Below are 20,536 nucleotides of genomic sequence, written 5' to 3'. Positions count from 1 at the left end.
GTTCATGTATGTTACAGAGGGCTAAAAATATTCAAGGTTGTTTTCATAAAATCACTTCATTTAGGATGAAATTTTACTAAATCCAGAATACTTCAATTTTGTTTGTATTGTAGCCCTCATGAGTCAATAAACAGAAAGGAACGCCAATTATTTCTACATAAGCTAGTTTGGTATGGGGACACACCCTCTTGACAACCTGCTGAATCATCTGTATCCTTGCATTCCTCTCATTCCCAGTCCTCGGAATTCATGAAAAGTTACATATTTAATAAACGTACCTTTAACTTCAAACAGTAACTCGATTTTACAACATACATGTGTGACATATAAACAAACATCATGGCTGTTAGGTATGTGTATCAGTTATTACCTACCCTTGCTTCACATCACTTCCGTTACATTTATCATCTCCTGCAACATGGAACCTCGGTTTATATAGTCTTATTTGAAGGATCGGCCTCCAGGTTCTGCAGTGGGATTCGTACTACGACACAGACCAGTAACTTTTACCGAGTCTCTACAGCAAACACTCCAACGAATGCGTAATACAGGGTCAAAATAAGTTATAAAATGCATTTTGAATAATTATATTTGTGCAGAAATAGTTTGAAATAGTTTGAATAGATTGAATACTCCACAATGAGGGAAAGGGAGATTTTGAGCATTTCTTATTATTTTTCTAGAATTCTGAAAGTTGGTGGAATTTGTTATCCTATATAGCAAACATATCCTTAAAAATTTCTTTGAATTAGAAATTACTTTAACAAAATATATGAGAAAACCAAAACCGTTTGCCGTGGCCTACAATTTGATATTCAGAACTCTCAACGAGGTTTTATCAATAAACAATATATCTGTTTGTATATACACTTGATATGATCTAGTGAATTTGAAGAAAAAAAAACATTACGACGTCTGTCAAATCTCTTTAACAAGGAGAGCGACGCCGATATCCTTGTTTCATCAACTAGTTTATCAATTGCCTTTTCGAAAGAAAATGATATGAGTTGACAATTGTCTTGCAATTCTTCATGATTTTTTCCCATAACTTTGCCAATATTTTCATAACAAAAATAAAGATTTGTTAAATATTTACTTTTAAACAAATATTGACATCTGTATCTTTTTCATAATACTTTTTAAGTAAATAAGGAATTACATTTCATCGTTGAAAGCTACGAAAAAAAGGAAAATAATTTTTGTTTTGGGACGAGCATGTATCAAACTTGGAAACCAGTTTATTCTTTTATCATCTCTGAATAATCAAAGAAAAAGGGGTAGAGGTTCAATGTGAATTCCAGAATAACGATTTACATGAACAATTTATATTGAAGGCATTTTTCTTCTAATTAATTGCTCCTTTTTATATTGTTTTTGAAATTGATCGAAAATTATATAGCCTATGAACAGGATGAAAGTAGTTTTGATTTGAAAGTGCGTTTTACTTTGAAGTCAACATTTATCATCCTGGTGAAATTTTTACAAACAATGATTCTATATTTAAATAAAACAAATGATTAAGCAACAAAATTTTATTGGTTCTTATCCTTGGTAGTACAAAATTTTAGATATACATGAATCAATAATGAAATAAAGAGCATGATGATGATGAACAGTTACCGATCTAAAACACCTACAGACAATGTACATATTAAAACAAATAATAACTTTAAAGAACATTAAGGTATAGTTTAAATACAAATCTTGCCCTGTGTTTTTTCTGAAATTTAGAAGTGACGTAAAAAGCTAAAATTCGTCTTTCTGAACAATTTAACCTCCATGCTGTAAAAACATACAAATGGTTTTTCTAATATGCCCTCCAAAGTGCTAACTGTGAGTCATGAACTTGAATATTTTCTCGACATCAATTTCAGTGGAATTTCTTCCAGAAAACAAATAGTGTTTGCATTTCCCAAAAAGAGTTTGAAATATGTGATTTTTTAAAAGTAGTTTACACTAAATATTCAAAAATTGAAATAAGTAACGGTAGCAAACACAATTTTCCTAAGAAAAAAAGCACAAAAATAAGTCATTTTGAGGCTATTCTGCATGAAATATAGAAATGCAGTAAATTATTGACATCATATTTCCAGGAAGGTCCTCCTATGTATCCTATTATTGAATGATTAAGCATATTCGTTTATTCAACTCATGTGGAAGCCAATTTCATAAATTTCAAGAACATAAAATTTTAGGGCAAACTAAAGCCGAAATTGCACCTTCGTTTTACTAACCAAGAGGTTGGATCAGATTGCAAAATTAAGCACCCCTTTTTTACAGGTTGCTGTTAGTCGTATTTATTGATAGTTCGTCGGTATAGAAACATTAGTTAACAAGAACTTAATCAAACTTAAGGAGGCTAGCTGGTCAACAATTTTTTTTCTCTTAACCACCAGATATAACTTAAATTTTGGAAATGGTATCTTAAGCTGTCAACAATCATTTGGCAAAGAAAAATTTCATAAATTTTTATTTTAACAATTTTTCATTTTATCATATCTTTATATGGAGCTCTTCTTCTAAAGGAGATCAAAATAGTCTAAAAATGGCCACGACCACCAAGCCTCTGTAAGGATTAGAAATGTCTACACTTTTTTATACCTTTTTTTTAAAAAAGAAGTGTGAAATGTAATAGTATAGAGAAATTTGCACAATAAAATGTGAAAAAAAAATGGGCATAAGAATATTCCTTAATCCCTAGGCCCAGAGTGTAGGCCACAATAGAAGATTAAAATTTAACATAAGAATAAAAAGGAATGAATATGAAAAGAAATATTTAGTCATTTAAATTTTGATTTCTTTTTTTAAGTATTTAAGAACAGGCATACTTATGTTATTTAATATCATAAATCATGGCCTATGGGTTTAAGTTTAGGGTACAAAAAGGATTATTTTGATGTACAAGTAAAATGAAAAGAGAAATTATCAGTTTGCTAAAATAGTTCGAAAGTTTGAAAATCTGTTTCTTTTTCGGAGCTAGAATCATTGCCTTGTATTAAAAAAATCTGACAATAGAGATGATAAATTGACATTTTGAAAAAAGTTCTTTAAAAAACATTACATTTAACACACGTTTAATTATACTATAGAAAACAGTATAACTCCTAAATATTTTGCTTTAGGGGAGATGATATAAACAAAAAAAATAAATGGCCTGATTGGTTTATATATTAAAATATAACTCATGTTGATATTTTCAATTTTGACGAAAAAAGTTTGGTTGCCCTTATCTGCCCTTAAAAGGTTTATAATGTTCAATGCTTTAATTCCTAAATACTTTGTTTAAAACGTTTATTATGTTTTATGTCACCTTTTCTTCTAATAGATAATAGATTATAATTATTTGAAAATTATGTTCTACAATAGCAGTTTTTACGAGTAGTATTTAAATATTATCTTAAAGGCAACTTAATTGTGCCTTTTCACTATTTTTCATTTGAATAGTACATGTATTCACCAGCCGGTTCTTGGAAATCATAATCATTAGTCTCAGAAACCGAAATATCATGATTTTTATTTCTCCTTTCTGAATTGAGATTACTGTAGTCGCTTTCTTCCATCAAATTATCAAGATTACCATGGGCGTGGTCGTAGGTGTCATCAACGTCAGGACTTGCTTCCTTTTCATGCAGATGATTGTATACGTCATTATTTACGACATCATTCATCATCGTCCGTTTTCCGCCTTCTTGAACGTTTCTTTTCGTTGGTAAGTCAACGGAATGAGCAAACGGTGACACATTTACAATCTTTCTCTAAAATGAAAATGTTTCAAAGAACTACAATGACATTGTTTACATTGTATGTATTTTTTATATATTTTTAAGGATTAAAGTTTTAAATCAAATGGAATATTTCATATGTCATTCATTCAGAAATCCGATCAAAATTGTTATTGTCATTAATTTTATTTATTTTTTAAATGTTAAGCGTGTTCAATATAAACAGGAAGAGAGATAATAAATCTTCCAATGAAAAGTAATAACGTGCCAATTAAGAAATTTCTGCAAATAGTTTATTTGGATGCATGACTCAACTATGTAGATTGGCACTTGCATACCCACTCAGTTTTTTTTTCGGTCAAGAAGTAAAAATAAATTTTTTTCATCAAACAGAAAAAATGGATATATGTTCTCAGGATTTTTTTTTTTTTTTTTTTTTTTTTTGCATTAAACATATTTACTAATTTTTCTATGGGGAGAATTTTTTTTTCTTTTTTTTTTGGGGGGGGGGGTTAAATCAATTAATTTCTTACCTCATTCGTTCGAGAATTACTCTGGGGTGCATCTATTTCAGCCTCTTCAGATGTGTTGTTATAAAGAGCAATTTTTGGATATTTTCTGTATGAATTTTAAAAAAAATTGTTATTTGATCTGATGCTGAAAAAAAACATGTCCAAATTGAAAAAAAAATTACTGAAACCTCTCTTTAGTTTCCCTGCGGCGTATATGATGATAGATTGTCACTGTGATGACAGTTAGAACAACGCCGAGAATAAGGCCACCAAAAACTGCTCCAGCTGTCAAACCGGCTATGCTATTTTCTGTAATAATATAAGAGATCCTAGGTTATAAAATGTTTGGTTACTTTTTTGAGATTATACAAAACTAAAAATCCAGTTCATTTGAGTGTTCTTGCAATGAGCGAGCAAAACATTTTTGAGTTTATCTGTACTTTGCCCCCATTCCATGTCTCAGTTATTTTTCACTTTTGTTCTTTTTATTCCGTTTTTTTACCTTTAGTAGGATAAACATCAATTTTTTACTAGTTCGACTTAGAGTCTCACTAATATGACGTATTATCTTTTTATTTAGAATGTGTAGAATGTACATGTAGTACGTTCGACGTACTCTACATTTGTATGACTTATCATCTCGAAAATGCTCATATTGTGTATACGACTAACTGTATGTCGTTTATACGACTAAATATCTTACGTGTTCTTCATATTATTTTAAAATTACTAGTTATTATGCCATTCGTATGATTTAATTTCGTGTTGACATGATTTATTATCCCAAAAATTCGAGGAAGCAACTGGCAGCATGACGCTTATTTGAAATTTGACATTTAAAAAAATCTTACATATATATAAAACAAAGAATCAAGTTAAACTCATAAAAATTTATTTTTTTTCTCGGCCGGGTTAACTGACTAAATTGGCATCTGATCCCACCTCTGATGTTTGAAAGTCCGTGTTTCCTCTGCTCCAATTTTGTTTTTGTTTTTGTTTTTGTTTTTTTTTTTTGTTTTGCTTTTGTTTTTTTCGTTTTTTTTTGAGCTTCATTATTGTTCGTTGTCTCTATATATTTCATTAAACCAAAAACTATTGTTACAAATATGATATTAAATATTTCAGTACCTTTCGGATCCTGGAAACGTGCTTGTAAACTACCGTCTGAGGATGCTGCAAACATAAAAATATCTCTATATTGTCATACTTTCAACACGAAATAAAAAATCAACAAGAATAAATTTAAAGAATTATTTTTAAAATTTTTAAATTTTGTTCTTAAAGACCTTCAAATTACATATGTTGCTATAACGACTCAATACTTATATATACGTGTACATTCGACTAAATTGCTAATGCACAAACAAAGAAATTTAATATCCAAATTTTCAAGCTTGTTTATGTTTGTATTTGATATAATTTAGAAATATATTACCAAACTTAAAAAAATTAATGATTGACTTGTACTGATTAACTTACAAAAGACGCATTCTGAATCATTCAGTTGAACATATCCTTGAGTACAGGTACAGGTTTCGTTTTGACATAAAGAACCTGACACATTGGAACACTGCTCATTTCGCTGACACGTTTCATTCAGTTTCAAATTTCCTGATCAGAAAAAAGGAATACATTTAAAAAAATAAGGTAAATTGTTGAGATTTCAAGTGCACAGGTTGAACATAAAAAGTCGAAATATTATTTCAATTGAACCTTAACTCAGAAAGGAAGAACGTACGAAAAACATTTTCGAGAACTATCGATTTATCTAATTCAGTTTTTCAACTATGACTTTAACTTGGGGTTTTCATGTTATTGCCTGTCAAAGATTACAATTCTGCCTTTTTAAAGGACAACAACTTGTATTTACCCTGTAAACATGTGTTTCCGAATCCTATATATCCGGGATTGCAAACACATTCGCCGATTTGTCCTGTTAACATACACGTCTTGGATACATCTGTACACAACTTAGTCGATGTACATAGGTTTTCCGAAATGTCTGCTGCAAAAAGAAATGAATTCAACTGAAAATTAACAAATTATCATTAAGTACATGTACGTAACTTTTTTATTAAAAAAAAACTATATCATTGAAAATATTTCTTCTAAATAAACAATTAGTTGTACATAATTATATTCAGTGTGTAAAATTTTGTAACATTGATTTGTGTTTGATTGATCAATTTTTGTTTAAGCAAATGATGTGTCAGTAAATTTATCCATAGATTTAAATATAACTACACAAAAAGCATTCCGTTTCATTAAATGGAGAATATCCTGGTCTACAGACACATGTACCATCCAGACAAACAGAGCCAAAAGCCACAGAACACTGCTCATTTCGCTTGCACTTTTCATTCAATCTTAAATTGCCTAAAAATAGTAAACGATCCAAAACGTTTATAAATATGTATCAATATCATTTTAAAATAATGATAAATTAGTACAAATTTCGTTGAAGTGTTAATCAATTGATGGTGTATGAAAACATTTTGATAACAATCAGTTCCTAGTGTAACATTATTATATTTCAGGAAAATTATATTAAATTTAGTCCTTACTAACTCATGCTACATTATTTTTATTATTTCTACAAGTTAATTTTTATTATCATTGTTTTACTCATTAATTCCTGCATTTTAGCCAAATGCCTGGTTGCATGTTGCTATTCCAAACACGAGTAAATATGCTCTTGCATGCAAAAACAAACAAACAAACAAAAAAAATGATCATCAAGTGCATGCATTAGATCAATTCATATAATATTTATTATATTCATTTTTTACCCTTGTAACATTCGTTTCCGAACCCTAAATATCCTGGTTTGCACACGCAGACGCCAATAAGCCCCGCCAATAAGCATGTCTTTGTTTGGTCTTCACAATCCATGTCTTTCGTACATAAATCTGCTAAAAGAAATAAATCACCCATGAATAACGCTCACCTATAGAGACATTCACTCCGATATATTTAAAAAAAATCTTATATGGTTTTCCACTATATATTTTCTTCAAAAGAAAAAATGGGAATGTGCCCCAAAAGTAAGTAAGTTAGCAAGCATCCCCCGTCAACCGGTCACTCCCACTGTGTGGTCCTAAATATGACTGGGCACTAGAAGAAAACATTGTGGAAAATTAAATATCAAAATAATGGCCCGATAATCGAAAAAATTAACGTCAGTTGACTGAAAGATTGTGTACTGACAAGGTTATGGTGTTGTCTATAAAATTTGAAAAATGCATTTGCGTATAAAATCAACTGGCAGACATTAATGTGCAAGTAATCATATTAGTATTATTGCCGAAATATAAGGCAAAATGACGATGGAAAAGCTAAAGTCACAACGTTTTCATAATGCTTTGTTTTTTTTATTTCTCGAGTCAACATATGAATGGAAAAACCCAATGTTAGTAATAATAAGTCGTTTTTATAAGTACTCATTTCTGAATGTCGAGTTGGAGGCAAGTATTTTCTTCTCATACATATTTTTTTGAAAAATAAATTTTTGTTCATAAGATCAGAAAAATAGTTTGCAAATAACAGGGCGCAATTGGTACTCATGGAAAATGTTAAATAGTCTTTTGAATAGAAACCGATGCTCAAATCTGCTTTGCATATATTTCTGTGTGGTTGATTTATATGTAGGGAATGTGGATTTTTTAAAGACTGGATGTTGATTTGTACTTTACTGTAGGGTGTGGGATTACATACATATGTCTGGTGCTGAAATCCATGAACATTCTCTTCTTGATCAACCGTACACTCGCGCATTATATTCTTGCAATTGGACATTGAAGAGCCATTTTGCAATAATAGGTTCTCGCGAAAAGTACATGTAAGGAAACTACAAAATCACGATATTTTTTACATAATATTTCTTGAGGGGCCATATTGAAAACAGCCCTTTTGTAACTCCTCCTTTTTCGTAATTTGGAGAATGAGTACTTAGTCTATATATAGCACATACCTGATTTTGTCAAGTTATATTAATTCAATGTTCACAAGTATATGTGTCTTTCGAGAAAAAAAAATTACCTTCTCTTTTGCAAATGATATCTATTGATATATCCTCTCTGTTTGCATATCTACAGCTCGTAGAGATCGTTGTCCAATACTGGTCTGAACGATCCAAATTTATATATATTGTAGTCAGTTGATGCCATTCACCGCTTTTCAGGTTATTCATTTTTATATTGCATCTACGAGGACAATTACTCATTTCTAAAAAATAATTTAAGTTATGTAAGGAAACACTGACTGAAGCCCGTTAAATGCTAAAATTATCCCAGGTTTCCCACTATCGTTGATGTCCCTAGCATAGTCTCCTAACTAGGCAGTGATTCCTTTTATTTTCATTTTACTTGAAAAAACAATCAAAAAATAAATCAAAATACCGTATAATTTCGTTGATTTGAAATACACGAGATATTCCATGTTATTTCCATTGCCTTGCCCCATGATGTCACATTTTACTTAAGAAATAAAGTCCACGTTTTCATGAATGTTGCAGAATAACCTCCGAGGTCGAGAAATGTTGTTTGAAAAATAAAAACAGAGGCGCTAGCCGAGGCTTTTATATTTCAAACAACATTTCGAGACCGAGGAGTTTATTCTGCAGCATTCACGACAACAAGGACTTTATTTCTATTCTTCCACGTATGGTACAAGCGCTAAATTGAGGATTATCGTTTCCTCTATAGAGAAACGAATTAGGTCACCATGTCTCGATTACGCTGTTTCATTTAACACCAGAGGCAAAATTTGTTTGCTTACCTGTGTATAGAATGCAGACGATTTGAGCTTTCGTTACATTAAAAATAGCCTTTTTACAAATTACAAATGTGTTCATAATATGTATTGATAAGTTAAAATGAATATACAATAACAAAATCATGTTCCTGTTTTACTGCTAAAATCACGTTGTTTAATGTGTAGGGAGGTCCGTGGAATAGCCCCGCTTAGCTATAAAAACCGACATTCTTCAGCAACTTGATGCAATTTACAGTGTTTATAATGCAAAAGACGACACATCGATGCCGTCTAAACATGTATTTCATTCTACAGCCAAACATGCATTTGAATTGTTCAGATTTGATACGTGTTTCTGATCTGATAATTTTTTGATGACGTTCGTGATTTATTGGAGAATAATGTCCGGCGGTTTCCTTTGAAGTTTTGAATAATCGTGGTAGAATTTAAAATAATAGTCCCGTAAAAACACGAAACAAATTTAATGATTACAGTCAATTCAGTCAATTATTGTATTGATTGCATGTCTGTATCACATGATGGTGTGTATGTGGCTGTGTCGGTTTCTTGACGTGATTCAGATGGGCTGTTCACGGAAGTAGAGTTCTCGGCCTCGCGAGGTCTCGGTGATAGTGGACAGGGTTGCGCTAGCGACTTTCTTTTGATCAGATTGAAGATATTTTATTATTTATTTTATTTGTAAAAAAAAAACCATCATATCATTTTACTTGGTCAACAATTAAGCAAAACATCTATATATTTTCTTCGGTGTATTTATACGCCACTCAAAAAAATGCAGGTTGACATTGACCTTTCAGTAGTATTTCAATAGAGAAATAGACATACTACAGGTATTACCAAGAAATTAAAAAGATGTATTTTTGTAGTGTTTATCATAGAAAAAACAATTAGAAATGGAAAAATTTATAAAACATGTCTTTTTACATTCATTTACTTTATGGTTAGAGGATTTTTACGAGGAGCGCTGACTTTTACAGTTGACGCTTACTTTTACTCTAGGGCTATGTACGGTAGTTATTTTATGATATTAATATTAAGCTCAACCTTTCATTAAACGAAAACAACGGGTTATTTCAATGCACATATAAGTTGTCCCTCAGGAAAACGACAACAAACCTATCCCCAACTCCCGGTTTTCACATGTTAGTGCCGGGCCTAACACCATACCTATGACAACTAGAAGGGTTTTCTTATGCATTATCAATTCTGTACTTCCGTTCATGATACAAGTTTAAATGTCAAAGTAAACCGTCAACTGAAGAAGTCATTGCTTCTCGTAAAGACAAATATTAAACTTCGTTGATTGCACTTTCTCAACTGATTACCCTACTGATGAAAGCCTTTTTGAATTAACTGAAAATTATCGCTTTGACATTCAAAGAAAACTGAGGGAGTTTAACAATTCTTATGTTTTAAAATAAAACATAAAGATAATTTTTTTTTCTTTGGAAGAGACTTTATATCATGTCACAAGTTAAGAAAAGTGGATAATTTTTAAATTTTTTTCTCCTAAGAACTGATAATTAAGATCTTGTATTCCACTCAAAAAATAATGATTGATTTACCCACATTTACGTATTTTTCAAGGCACAGATATTTTTAACTATTACCTGATTCAAATACGTTTCTTGCCTTTGTTAATGAGAAACGGCACGCGTCTTGAACCATTGCAAAAACGAATGGTGTTTCCAGGCAAACTTCCCTTGAATGAAAATACGCAAAACTGCATTATATGAAATAATTTACTTAATTGTAATACATAATGTAAATGTTAACAATACGATATAATATTGAATTTATGAATAGATAGGAAAAATGCTAGAGAAGCAAAATCAAATAAAATGAACAAAGACATAATCTCAGGATAGTCATCAATTTGTTACAAATTATACTAGTTCAATTGGAGGCAAAAGTAAAAATATGGTCCCTATAGCCGTTGCATCGTTTCAAAACACTTTTATTTCTACTTTTTATTATATTTTTGGCGAGAATAACCGTACTATTTTCAAACTGTTGTTAATGACATACACAATATATTTTTATTGTCTTTTTTCCTTAGATTTGAAGAGTTCCAATACTTAAAAGAACTTATTGTTACATTTTAATGTGTATACATATATGCTGTTGTACACCTCTTTTAAATTTTTTTGGATATCAAAACATCTAGAATATAAGTTTAGTAATTTTTGGTATATTTTTCTTTTAAATATACAAGAATTTTCATCAATTGGTATCGTTTCAAAATCCCTGGTGTTGTTTGCTGTTTTTTTTTTTTTTTTTTTTTTTTTTTTTTTTTGCCTATGGACATCTCATTGTACTTTTTAATTAAGAATATCTTGAAAAATTATCAGTAAGTAAGGTATGTTGCGTGTGTCCTTAAACTCAAATAAAAGTTAAATTTCAGGATAACAATTAGATCTCATCATGGACCTACCAATGTCTTTTAAAAATGTAAGAATTTTGAGTTTAGACAACAAATGTTTCAAACGAGCTCGAGTATGAATAACGAGCTAGATAACTATATATTCATTTCATTTACTCTGTTCATTTTATTGACTGAATCAATCATGAAGTTACATGTTTACGTTATATAATCTATGTAGTAAGTAAGAACTTTGAAACCTTGGTCAGTGTATTCATGTCGGTTGATAAATATACATGCAATCTCTAAAGCTAAAGTGGTAAGCTTTTATATTGTACATTATACTTAACATGCAATATTCTATTTCCTAAACATTTCTGCAACATTTTTTGCATACATACCTATCAATATTGTATGCGAAAGAACCAAATTGAAAAATCATAGAAGTTAAGAACCCTGAAATTCAAAAAAAAATGTTTCAAAATAATCAAAAATATATTTAATCTACTCAATTATCACAGACTCCACACAAAAACAACAGTGAATTTAACGTTTCCTAATTATTTATTTCTTAAGTTTGGCATTTTAATGGCCACGGCTGGTTAAAATCAATTTATGAAAAATACATGTGTACAGTGGGTGCCGACCCAATTGGTTTTTGGCACACCTCCAATAAAAGCAAACAAACAAACAATCAATCAATGAATCAATCAATCAATCAATATTAACTGTACACATGTCAAAGTTTTACAGGATAAGACTGACGTTTAGCTTCAAAGTTCCTGCAGTTGCGTCAGCCTTATGCAACAATCAATATTCATCAATCAGTGTTCAATACGATCAATTAATGTTCAATTAAATCAATGAATGTTCAATTCGCTCAATAATATTCAATTAGATCAATCAATGTTCAAACAATATTCACAAATCAATATTCAGTTCATTCAGATCAATGTATTGTATGCTTATGTTAAGCCAATGAATATTCAAATAAATCAATCAATGTTCAATGTAAATTATATACAAGTTCCTTGTATTCCATTCCAGAATTATCCACGCAATCATGTTCGAGTTGCGCCCTGTTAACAGCGGCGCAAGTCAAGATGATATGTGTTAAGCTAAATTCGCCAAACGTGCATAGGTACTCATTAACTATGCACGCCGCCACCAATGTGGGGGTAGCTTAACACCCTACTCAAATATCCAGCCGTGACCACACCGATACATATCATAATGAATACACATTATTTTGGGAGTTTATAATAGTTGAGAGCCCACTTTTAAAATTTTCAAGGAACAACTTATTACCAGGCGTAGAGAGGTGTACCCCGTCGGGGCGGTAATTGTCAGGACTATCATGGATATTTGACTGCTTAATGTACCCTCCATTGTAATGAAATAGAATATGTTTTGCAATTGCGCTATTCACACGCGCCCTACTTTTTTCGATATCGGGTCTCCCTTCACGTTTCCATGCAATCCTTGTTATCATTTGCGACCAAATTATCTTAGTATGCGGAAGTATCATTTGAATTTTTTTCAAATCACGTTTTATTGCAACTATTAATTCAATGGTCTTCATACGGCCAAGGTCGTTTGCTCCACAATGTAATACCAAGAAATTTGGTGGATCAATGAACGTAAGTAAATGTTTTAAAAGTTTAAAGACACCATTCCAGCGCATTCCTCTTCGACCTTGCCACAATATTTTATGCCTGTCGAAATTAAGGTCAGATGTGAAACCTAATTCGATCGCAGCTAGAAAGGCCCATGAAATTAATGATGACCCGATGATCCAAATATCTTGATAATGTTCTGCAACGAAAAAAGGGATTAGAGTGTCAAGCTGTCGTTCTATTTGACTGCCGGGATCCTAATATATAGACGATAACAATCTGACTTCCACCTTCCTAACATTTTAATTGTTTCGTCATCAACGCCCTGAGAATGAAAGTATGTAGCTGCTCCAATTCTAAAGGAGTGTGATTTATAGTTGCATCTAGATAAACTGAGACGCGCGAGGCATTTACTTAAGACGGAATTAAATTGATATCTAGTTAGTGGTTTACCGCCGAAATTACAAAATAATTGACCAGAAATGCTTGGTCGTTGTTGTAAATACTTGCGCATTAGTAATAGCGGACAGTAAGGACCGCTGATAGCGGGGATAATTAATTGAGTTCCTTTGCCGTACTGGTCAGTCTTTGACCTCCTAAGGTTAACTTCTAAGTAGGATGAAGGCTCATTCATAACGAGATCGTTATTAAGTAATGCTGCGTTTGAATTTCTCGAGCCTACTGTAAATTCCCCGACTCGAAGAAAGCCAAAAAAGGCCAAGGAAAACGCCGCAGAAAAGAGGCTCGCCTCGTAACTCGATGTGCACACAACTTGTAATGTATTAATTAATTTATGGAGGAGCTGAATCGTTATTGGTAAACGTGAGTCTTTGGAGTGTCTCTCTCTCTTCATTCCTTCTACCATTTTCCGAACAATAAAATGTGAAGTATAGTCTGGTAAATCTAAGGTGGAAATCTTAATCCTATGTGATATAGCTGCTAGATATGTTTTGACAGTGCTCACAGCGTAACCTTTGACGGAAAGGAAAGCAACGAAGTTTGTCAATTCCTCAAGCGATGGAGGCCAAGAGTTACGGAGATGGAACTCGGACCTGAACTTAGAAAATAAATCGAGGCCGTTGTTGTATGCCGCTTTAGTGTTTTCTGAAGTGGCCATGTCGATTAATCTAACGGTTTCACTCCTGATATCAGTGAGTGAAATACCGGCGGAATAGGAGTTGACTTTACATCTGCCTTTGGTGCTAGTTCCTGGAATTTGGTCCACTGTCGACGAGACAAAGCATCAGCAATATTATTACATAAACCAGGGATATGTTCTGCTTTATATCTAAAATTATATTTCATTGATAGGTATACTAAATAACGAACAAAGTGCATTACTCTTTTAGATTTTGACGTCTGTTTGTTCAAGATGTATACAAGGGCTGCGTTATCTACTCTAAAAATAACATTTTTTGATCTGAAGTATTCTCCCCACAATGTCATTGCCAGAACTATTGGAACAAGCTCTAAAAAGGTAACATCTCTCAAAATTTCCGTATCCCCCCATGTTGAGGGCCAAGCGAAGTGGGCCCATTTACCGTTTAAATATGCCCCGCACCCTAGGTTCTTACCCCCAGCACTGTCTGTATACAATTGAAGAATATCACTACTTAACCAATCAACATCATTTAAATAGCATATGCCATTGAAGTGGTTCAAAAAATTGAGCCACATGAGCAAATCGTCTTTGATGGATTTTGTTATGCGGATAAAAAGGATGCTGTCTTTGTACGCCAATCATCGCGTCGTAAAACCGGCGATTAAAGGCGCGGGAAGATCGCACTGCTTTGGTGCAAAAGTTTAATTGGCCGACGAGAGATTGCATCTCCTTCAAAGTGACTTTAGATTTATTTGCCATTTCTGTCAACGAGATCTTAAGTTTGATTAGTTTTTCGTTGGGGATGCGGACTTGCCCGAGACATGTGTCAACTTCCAAACCCAGATAAGTTAATTTTGTGACGGGTCCGACAGTTTTATCGATGGCAAGAGGAATTCCCAGTGCTTTACATAACTCCCCAAATTGCCTCATGAGTCTTGAGCAATCGTCAGATTTCGCTGAACCAGCAAACAGGAAGTCGTCAAGATAGTGCGTGACATGTGAGCAAGCAGATTGAGACCTGACGGTCCATTCCAAAAAGGACGCGAATTTCTCAAATGTAGCGCATGAAATAGAACAGCCAAATGGCAAACATTTGTCAATGTAGTATTTACCCTCAAATTTGAAGCCAAGTAAACAAAAATCATCTGGTTGAATTGGTAAAAGTCTAAATGCACTTTTTATGTCCATTTTGCCCAATAAAGCGCCTTTTCCGAGCTGACTTATCATTTCGATAGCGCTATTGAATGATGAGTAGTGTACAGATGAAAGTTCTTTATCAATGAAGTCGTTCACGCTATTGTTATGTGGATATGACAGATGAGTAATTAAACGCCACCCCCCGCTAGATTTTGGCACGACGCCTATTGGAGACACCCTCAGATTCGAAAGTGGTATATTGTAGAAAGGTCCGGCCATGCGACCCATATCAATTTCACTTTGCAATATATTCTGAATTTCATTTGGATGCTGGTTTGCCGAAATTAAATTTTTACACTCCAAGTGAGTGCGTTGGCCTATATAGTGAAGGGGAAATCCAAATTTAAACCCATTTAATAACTCATTGCCCACATCATGGTTTGGATATGACTGTATCAATATTGAGAGTTGATTAATATCTACTGGAGAATGACCGAGGTGCTTTAGCCCCCTGGGGGTAGCGAAATCTATAGTTTGGGGTTTGCCCTGGGCGTGGTTGCTGATTTGGTGATTGAAAACGAAAAGGCTGTTTTTGCATGGGAAAGCGAGGGGCTGGGCTACGAGGACAAGTGGACATTGGGTGGTCAGATGCACACCTGATACAACGATGTGCGTAAATACAATAGGGTTTACTACATGCACCCTTGTAGTTAAAATCAAAACACATGCCTTTTGACGGTTCAACTGTTTTTTGGGGAATGGTAACTGGAGAAGTTACGTATAACATCCAAAGTTCATTGTCGATTTGCCCCCATTCCATAGAACTATTTCTTGCCTTTTTAAGCCTAAATTGCTCGTCATACAATTTCCAGCCTGTGGGAGATCTATAGGAGCCCAGTCTAATCGTGTGCATATATTTCAGTAAGCCAAGTGATTGATCGGGGTGAGCTTCGACGTAAATGCTAGTAAATACAAGGAATGCGTCTGTCCATTTCCCGATATCGGTGATTTTGCTACTTTTGCCTTTTTGCAAAACCAGTTCCCCATCTACTAGGTTAATTTTATTTTTCTTGTCCCTTTCTTCCGTCGTTTCCAACAGAACGCCCAGATCTAAATACTCCCCATTTTGTATTTTTTCGCGGGTTTTGAAAGGGATCGTGCAACCCAATGCATCAGTTATACTAACAATAGGCGTAGGTAAGTAGTCAGACTTACCTATTGAGCTAACCGGCTCGTTGATGCCCTCTTCCGTGCCGTGAATAGTATTATCGTCATTTCCCCCCTTCTTTTTGGTGCGATTTGGTTGCAGCTCTTTCTTTTCTGGTGGACTTTTTTGCAGCAGTAACCACAGTTGCAGATGACTTGCGCTTAGGCATATCTCCAAAGAAGTGTTTTGGAAAAATTTTTGAGAATATTTCCCCAATTAAGCAGTACTCAAATTAAGACGTGTATCTTTGAGGGAGGTTGATAACTGACTGCTCCTATGCTCTGCGCGTATATTGCGCGCGCATTATACCGCGTGGTGCGCTGTGATAAATGGATTTATATCGTATTCACTGCATAAATCCGATTATAGAAGAACACAAAGGAATTTTAATTGACTCATTAAGTAAGCTGTTTTTTCCGTTGTAGTATAGGCTCGCTAAAACAGATACTTGCAGGATTAAAAGCCTTTGTGTTTGCGTATGTTTGTTAAAAAAAAGTAAAACGTAAATATTTTAAGAAACTTATATCCCAAGGTTTTGATTTCTAAATTCTTTATAGTATTTAAGTTCGTTTTTTCAATGCAAATCAAACTCTTTACAATGAAAAAAAAATACTTTTAAATTCCATTAAAGTAGGATTAATCCAGGTACTATATTTTTTTGCGAAAGGTTTTTTCAGAAGCTGGTGGCATATAGAGCTGTTAAACTTTGTGCAGCGATTTTTTTATGATGGCTCTGAAATATCTATTAAATGAATTTTTATTTTATGAATTATTTTAATATAGTGTGACAAATATAGTAAATATATTCGTTAAGTCCAGGAAAAAATTGATCAAATTTTAACATTAAATTTACGTAATGCATAAAAGTTACATCAAAGATTCACACTTCTTTTCTTTTCTAAATATATGATAACTCTGGTCAATCTTCGTTAATTCACAAAGGTTTTCGAATATATAAATAATGTTCTGGCTTGTTAAATATTCAATGCCAGAAAAAGTTATTTTACTGAAAATTAAAACGTTTTGGAAGCAAATTTTGTAATGTTGTTATGAGTAAATATTCATCTTTGATAACATTAATGATCAAAGTTTTGAAAGTAACCACCAGATATGTAGGTGGGAAGTATCATTTATTGTTGGCATCTGGTGAATAAATATACAAGTCAACAGATGGAATTTGCAACCTGGCGTAGCAGGGACACTGTGTATGCAATAGACATCATCTAATTGAGTAATTATCCAATCAGATCGAAGTACACCTTTACTGAAATCTTATCTTGGTCAGAGGAATCTCAATTATTCACTACTTTGTATTAATAGCTGCTGGAAGCACCTAAATTTTTACAAGACTTCATTTTACCCACCCATTTTTATCCTAAAAATTAATTAAAATCAGCTGTCCCAAATCACAAACAAACTGTTTTTTGTGTTGTCCATTTATTATTGCTACATCTATATTCTTTTCTATTTTTCATTTTACAACTCACATATAATATTCTAGTAAAACATGTGTTTCAAATTGAAATTTTATCATTCAACATAGCTCACGGTGTTTCAAATTGTAATCGTTGTACATTATTTTTTACTCATGTTAAATGTATATCTATTATTGTTGGTCTTATTTCGGCAATAAAATGGGAAGATAAGAAAATACTCTTCCTGAGAGAGACTGCTGACCATTATAACCCGGGCCCTCTGTCTTAGGGGCGTCAATTATTCAATGTTTATGTTTATGTGCCTAATTTTTATCATATCTGATAATGTATGTGTAAAGTCTAAAGTAAACGATATTTAGGGATTAAATAATCACATGTACTAATATCGTATATCATTGTTAAGATATTCAACTATTTTTTTAACGGTAAGCTGGTGATATTTTATATCAGACTGCTTAACAAAGGACACATCTCTTCCCCAGCTTGCTTTAACTGGGCAACAGAACAAATATTATTTTCAAACAACTCCTTTTCTTCAATAAAACAATCAACCCAAATAATGACTAAATTTCTGGCAAGTCTTTTCTCTTCATAAACTAAATACAAATTATCATATACTACTGCAAAGAAATTTTCAAGATATACGTTTAACTTCACAGCTGTTTGTTATGAATGTATATGTGTATCAATCACTTTAAATGTTTGAATAAAATGAACCACACCTGAGCAGATTGCAAAATTAGCATAGTTATCAGTATGAAAGTATTATGTTGCATTGCGAACCATAACCATAACCCAGGATTATGTCCCTTAAAATATGAGAAATCAATATTTAAAGCCTGGTCTTGTTTCAGAATGTTAACATGGTGTACTAGAAGTATAAACATTATATCCCTCCGAGATTTTCCCATGTACACAATATTGATTTAGTTGAGGGTACCATACTATGATCGTTAATTCAAATATTATCTTAATTTTTTTCTTTCCAAAAAATACACAGCACGAAATTAGGACTGTTGAAAAAAAATGAAAGTAAGTTTAAAATTGTTGGTAATCCCATTAATTTTTGCAAAATACATGAAACAAAACAGCCTTATTGAAACCTTTCCTTGTTTGAGTCATAAATTTATTTTTTTTATTGTACAATTGCAAAATCAGTTTTCTTTTTGCTTTATCTCTAAAATATAGTGTTAGGAGGTCTGTGGAAATGCCCTGCTTATAATTAGTTATAAAAACCTACATTAGCCAGCTACTTTATGCAATATACAGTGTCTAGGCTTTGAAAGATGACACATCGATGCAGTCTAATATAAATATTTCATTCTACAGTCAAATATTCATTTCAATTGCACAGGTTTGATACGTGTTTCTGATCTGATAATTTTTTTGATGACGTTCGTGATTTATTGGAGAATAAAATCCGCAGGATTTCTTTTATTTCGGCAATAACCGTGATAGAATTCCTAATACTTCATATTATACAAATGCAATGTTTCTTTAGTAAATATCACATGTAGTACATGTAACATTTCAAAATTGAATCTTCACGTGTCATAGGTGTTCCTCACATACATATTTTATACTTCCTTAACATAAGTATGGGTTTATTTTTTTTGTCAGAGACATTTTATTGCCAATATGAGATAAAAGTGCTTTTTTTCGGGGTCCATTTTTCATTTATAGATAAAAAAAGTATATGTCGGGTGCAAACATATTATCTAAATACAGAGAGAGTACTTACATTCGATATACCTTGTCCTTTCCATTTCCACATTATATAGGAAGAGTACAAAATACTTCCTGTTTTTAAACTCCTTATGTGTAACAAACATTGAGGCGATTAAGATGAGATGCTTTTTACATTGTGCCTCTTCTGACGTCCTTATCACTGATATTCAAACAATACGTTTTTAAATGATTATTAATAACAGCTGTTAAGTAGATTCCATTTCGTTCCGGTGTTTATACCCTTAGAATCAATTAAATAGCATAATTACAGGTAATAAATACATAATATATTTTTAAATGTTAAAATATATATCCCACTTTTCTAACCAAATACGAAGACGAAAAAACCTCCTCTTTCATTGCACGAATCAAGCAAAGTCTTCATTTCTCCGCAGGATATTATAACGAGAGAAAAAAAACTTAATTTATTTTAAAAGCAGATCATATTTGAAAAAAAATAGTGATGACTAATAAAGATGAAATTGAACATGTTGAAGGAAACATATACCCGGTACTAAATGAAAACAAATATAAATTATAAAAAATTCGATGAAATTATTGTTTGGCAGCCTTATTTTCTCATTGTATTTCAGATTAAAAGTTACAAAATTGTAGTACTTTAGAAGTTTTTCCCGTATAACTTCCTGTAGAATCGCTACAATGTAGTTTGTTGAGGTGTCTCTAATGGAGTCTTTGCTCAAGGTCATGGAGTAGGGAGTAGATCCTCTGGCGATGTAAGGATCAACTCCTTACTCCACGAATTCCATTGTGGGACGTGGGGACCTGTTCATCGGAAGAGACCGTATAAACCGAGGTCCTGTTCAACAGAAGAATAAAGAATGTTAGAATGAAAAGATCACTCACTGTTCGGAGGCCGATAACGCGGAGTATAGGTCTAAATTGCAACCCTCCACTGGCTATTAAATGGTGTGGTTTCAATA

At 32.6% G+C, this 20,536-nt stretch overlaps 1 protein-coding gene across 3 annotated transcripts; it reads right to left on the bottom strand.

Annotated features, from left to right (window-relative positions):
* Positions 1–1,076: 1,076 nt before the first annotated feature.
* Positions 1,077–19,728, bottom strand: LOC134260412 (uncharacterized). Of its 3 annotated transcripts, none has more exons than XM_062742972.1 (12): positions 19,609–19,725; positions 11,771–11,825; positions 10,618–10,709; positions 8,273–8,458; positions 7,024–7,143; positions 6,479–6,610; positions 6,105–6,239; positions 5,714–5,845; positions 5,363–5,407; positions 4,423–4,543; positions 4,256–4,340; positions 1,077–3,755 (listed from the first exon to the last, which is right to left on the bottom strand). In XM_062742972.1, the coding sequence occupies exons 1-12, from the start codon at positions 19,697–19,699 to the stop codon at positions 3,426–3,428; spliced, it is 1,524 nt and encodes a 507-aa protein (XP_062598956.1). In that variant the 5' UTR covers positions 19,700–19,725; the 3' UTR covers positions 1,077–3,425. The 3 variants fall into 3 exon arrangements, with proteins under 3 accessions (XP_062598956.1, XP_062598955.1, XP_062598957.1); XM_062742971.1 differs by having other exon boundaries at positions 7,024–7,146; positions 19,609–19,724; XM_062742973.1 differs by lacking the exons at positions 6,105–6,239; positions 6,479–6,610 and having other exon boundaries at positions 7,024–7,146; positions 19,609–19,728.
* Between the last annotated feature and the right edge of the window lie 808 nt (positions 19,729–20,536).

Source organism: Saccostrea cucullata, unplaced genomic scaffold (assembly GCF_032062105.1).
Source record: "Saccostrea cucullata isolate Sc308-1 unplaced genomic scaffold, CSIRO_AGI_Scuc_v1 ctg715, whole genome shotgun sequence".
Classification (NCBI taxonomy): Eukaryota; Metazoa; Mollusca; class Bivalvia; order Ostreida; family Ostreidae; genus Saccostrea; species Saccostrea cuccullata.
This window is presented reverse-complemented; position numbering and strand designations above follow the sequence as displayed.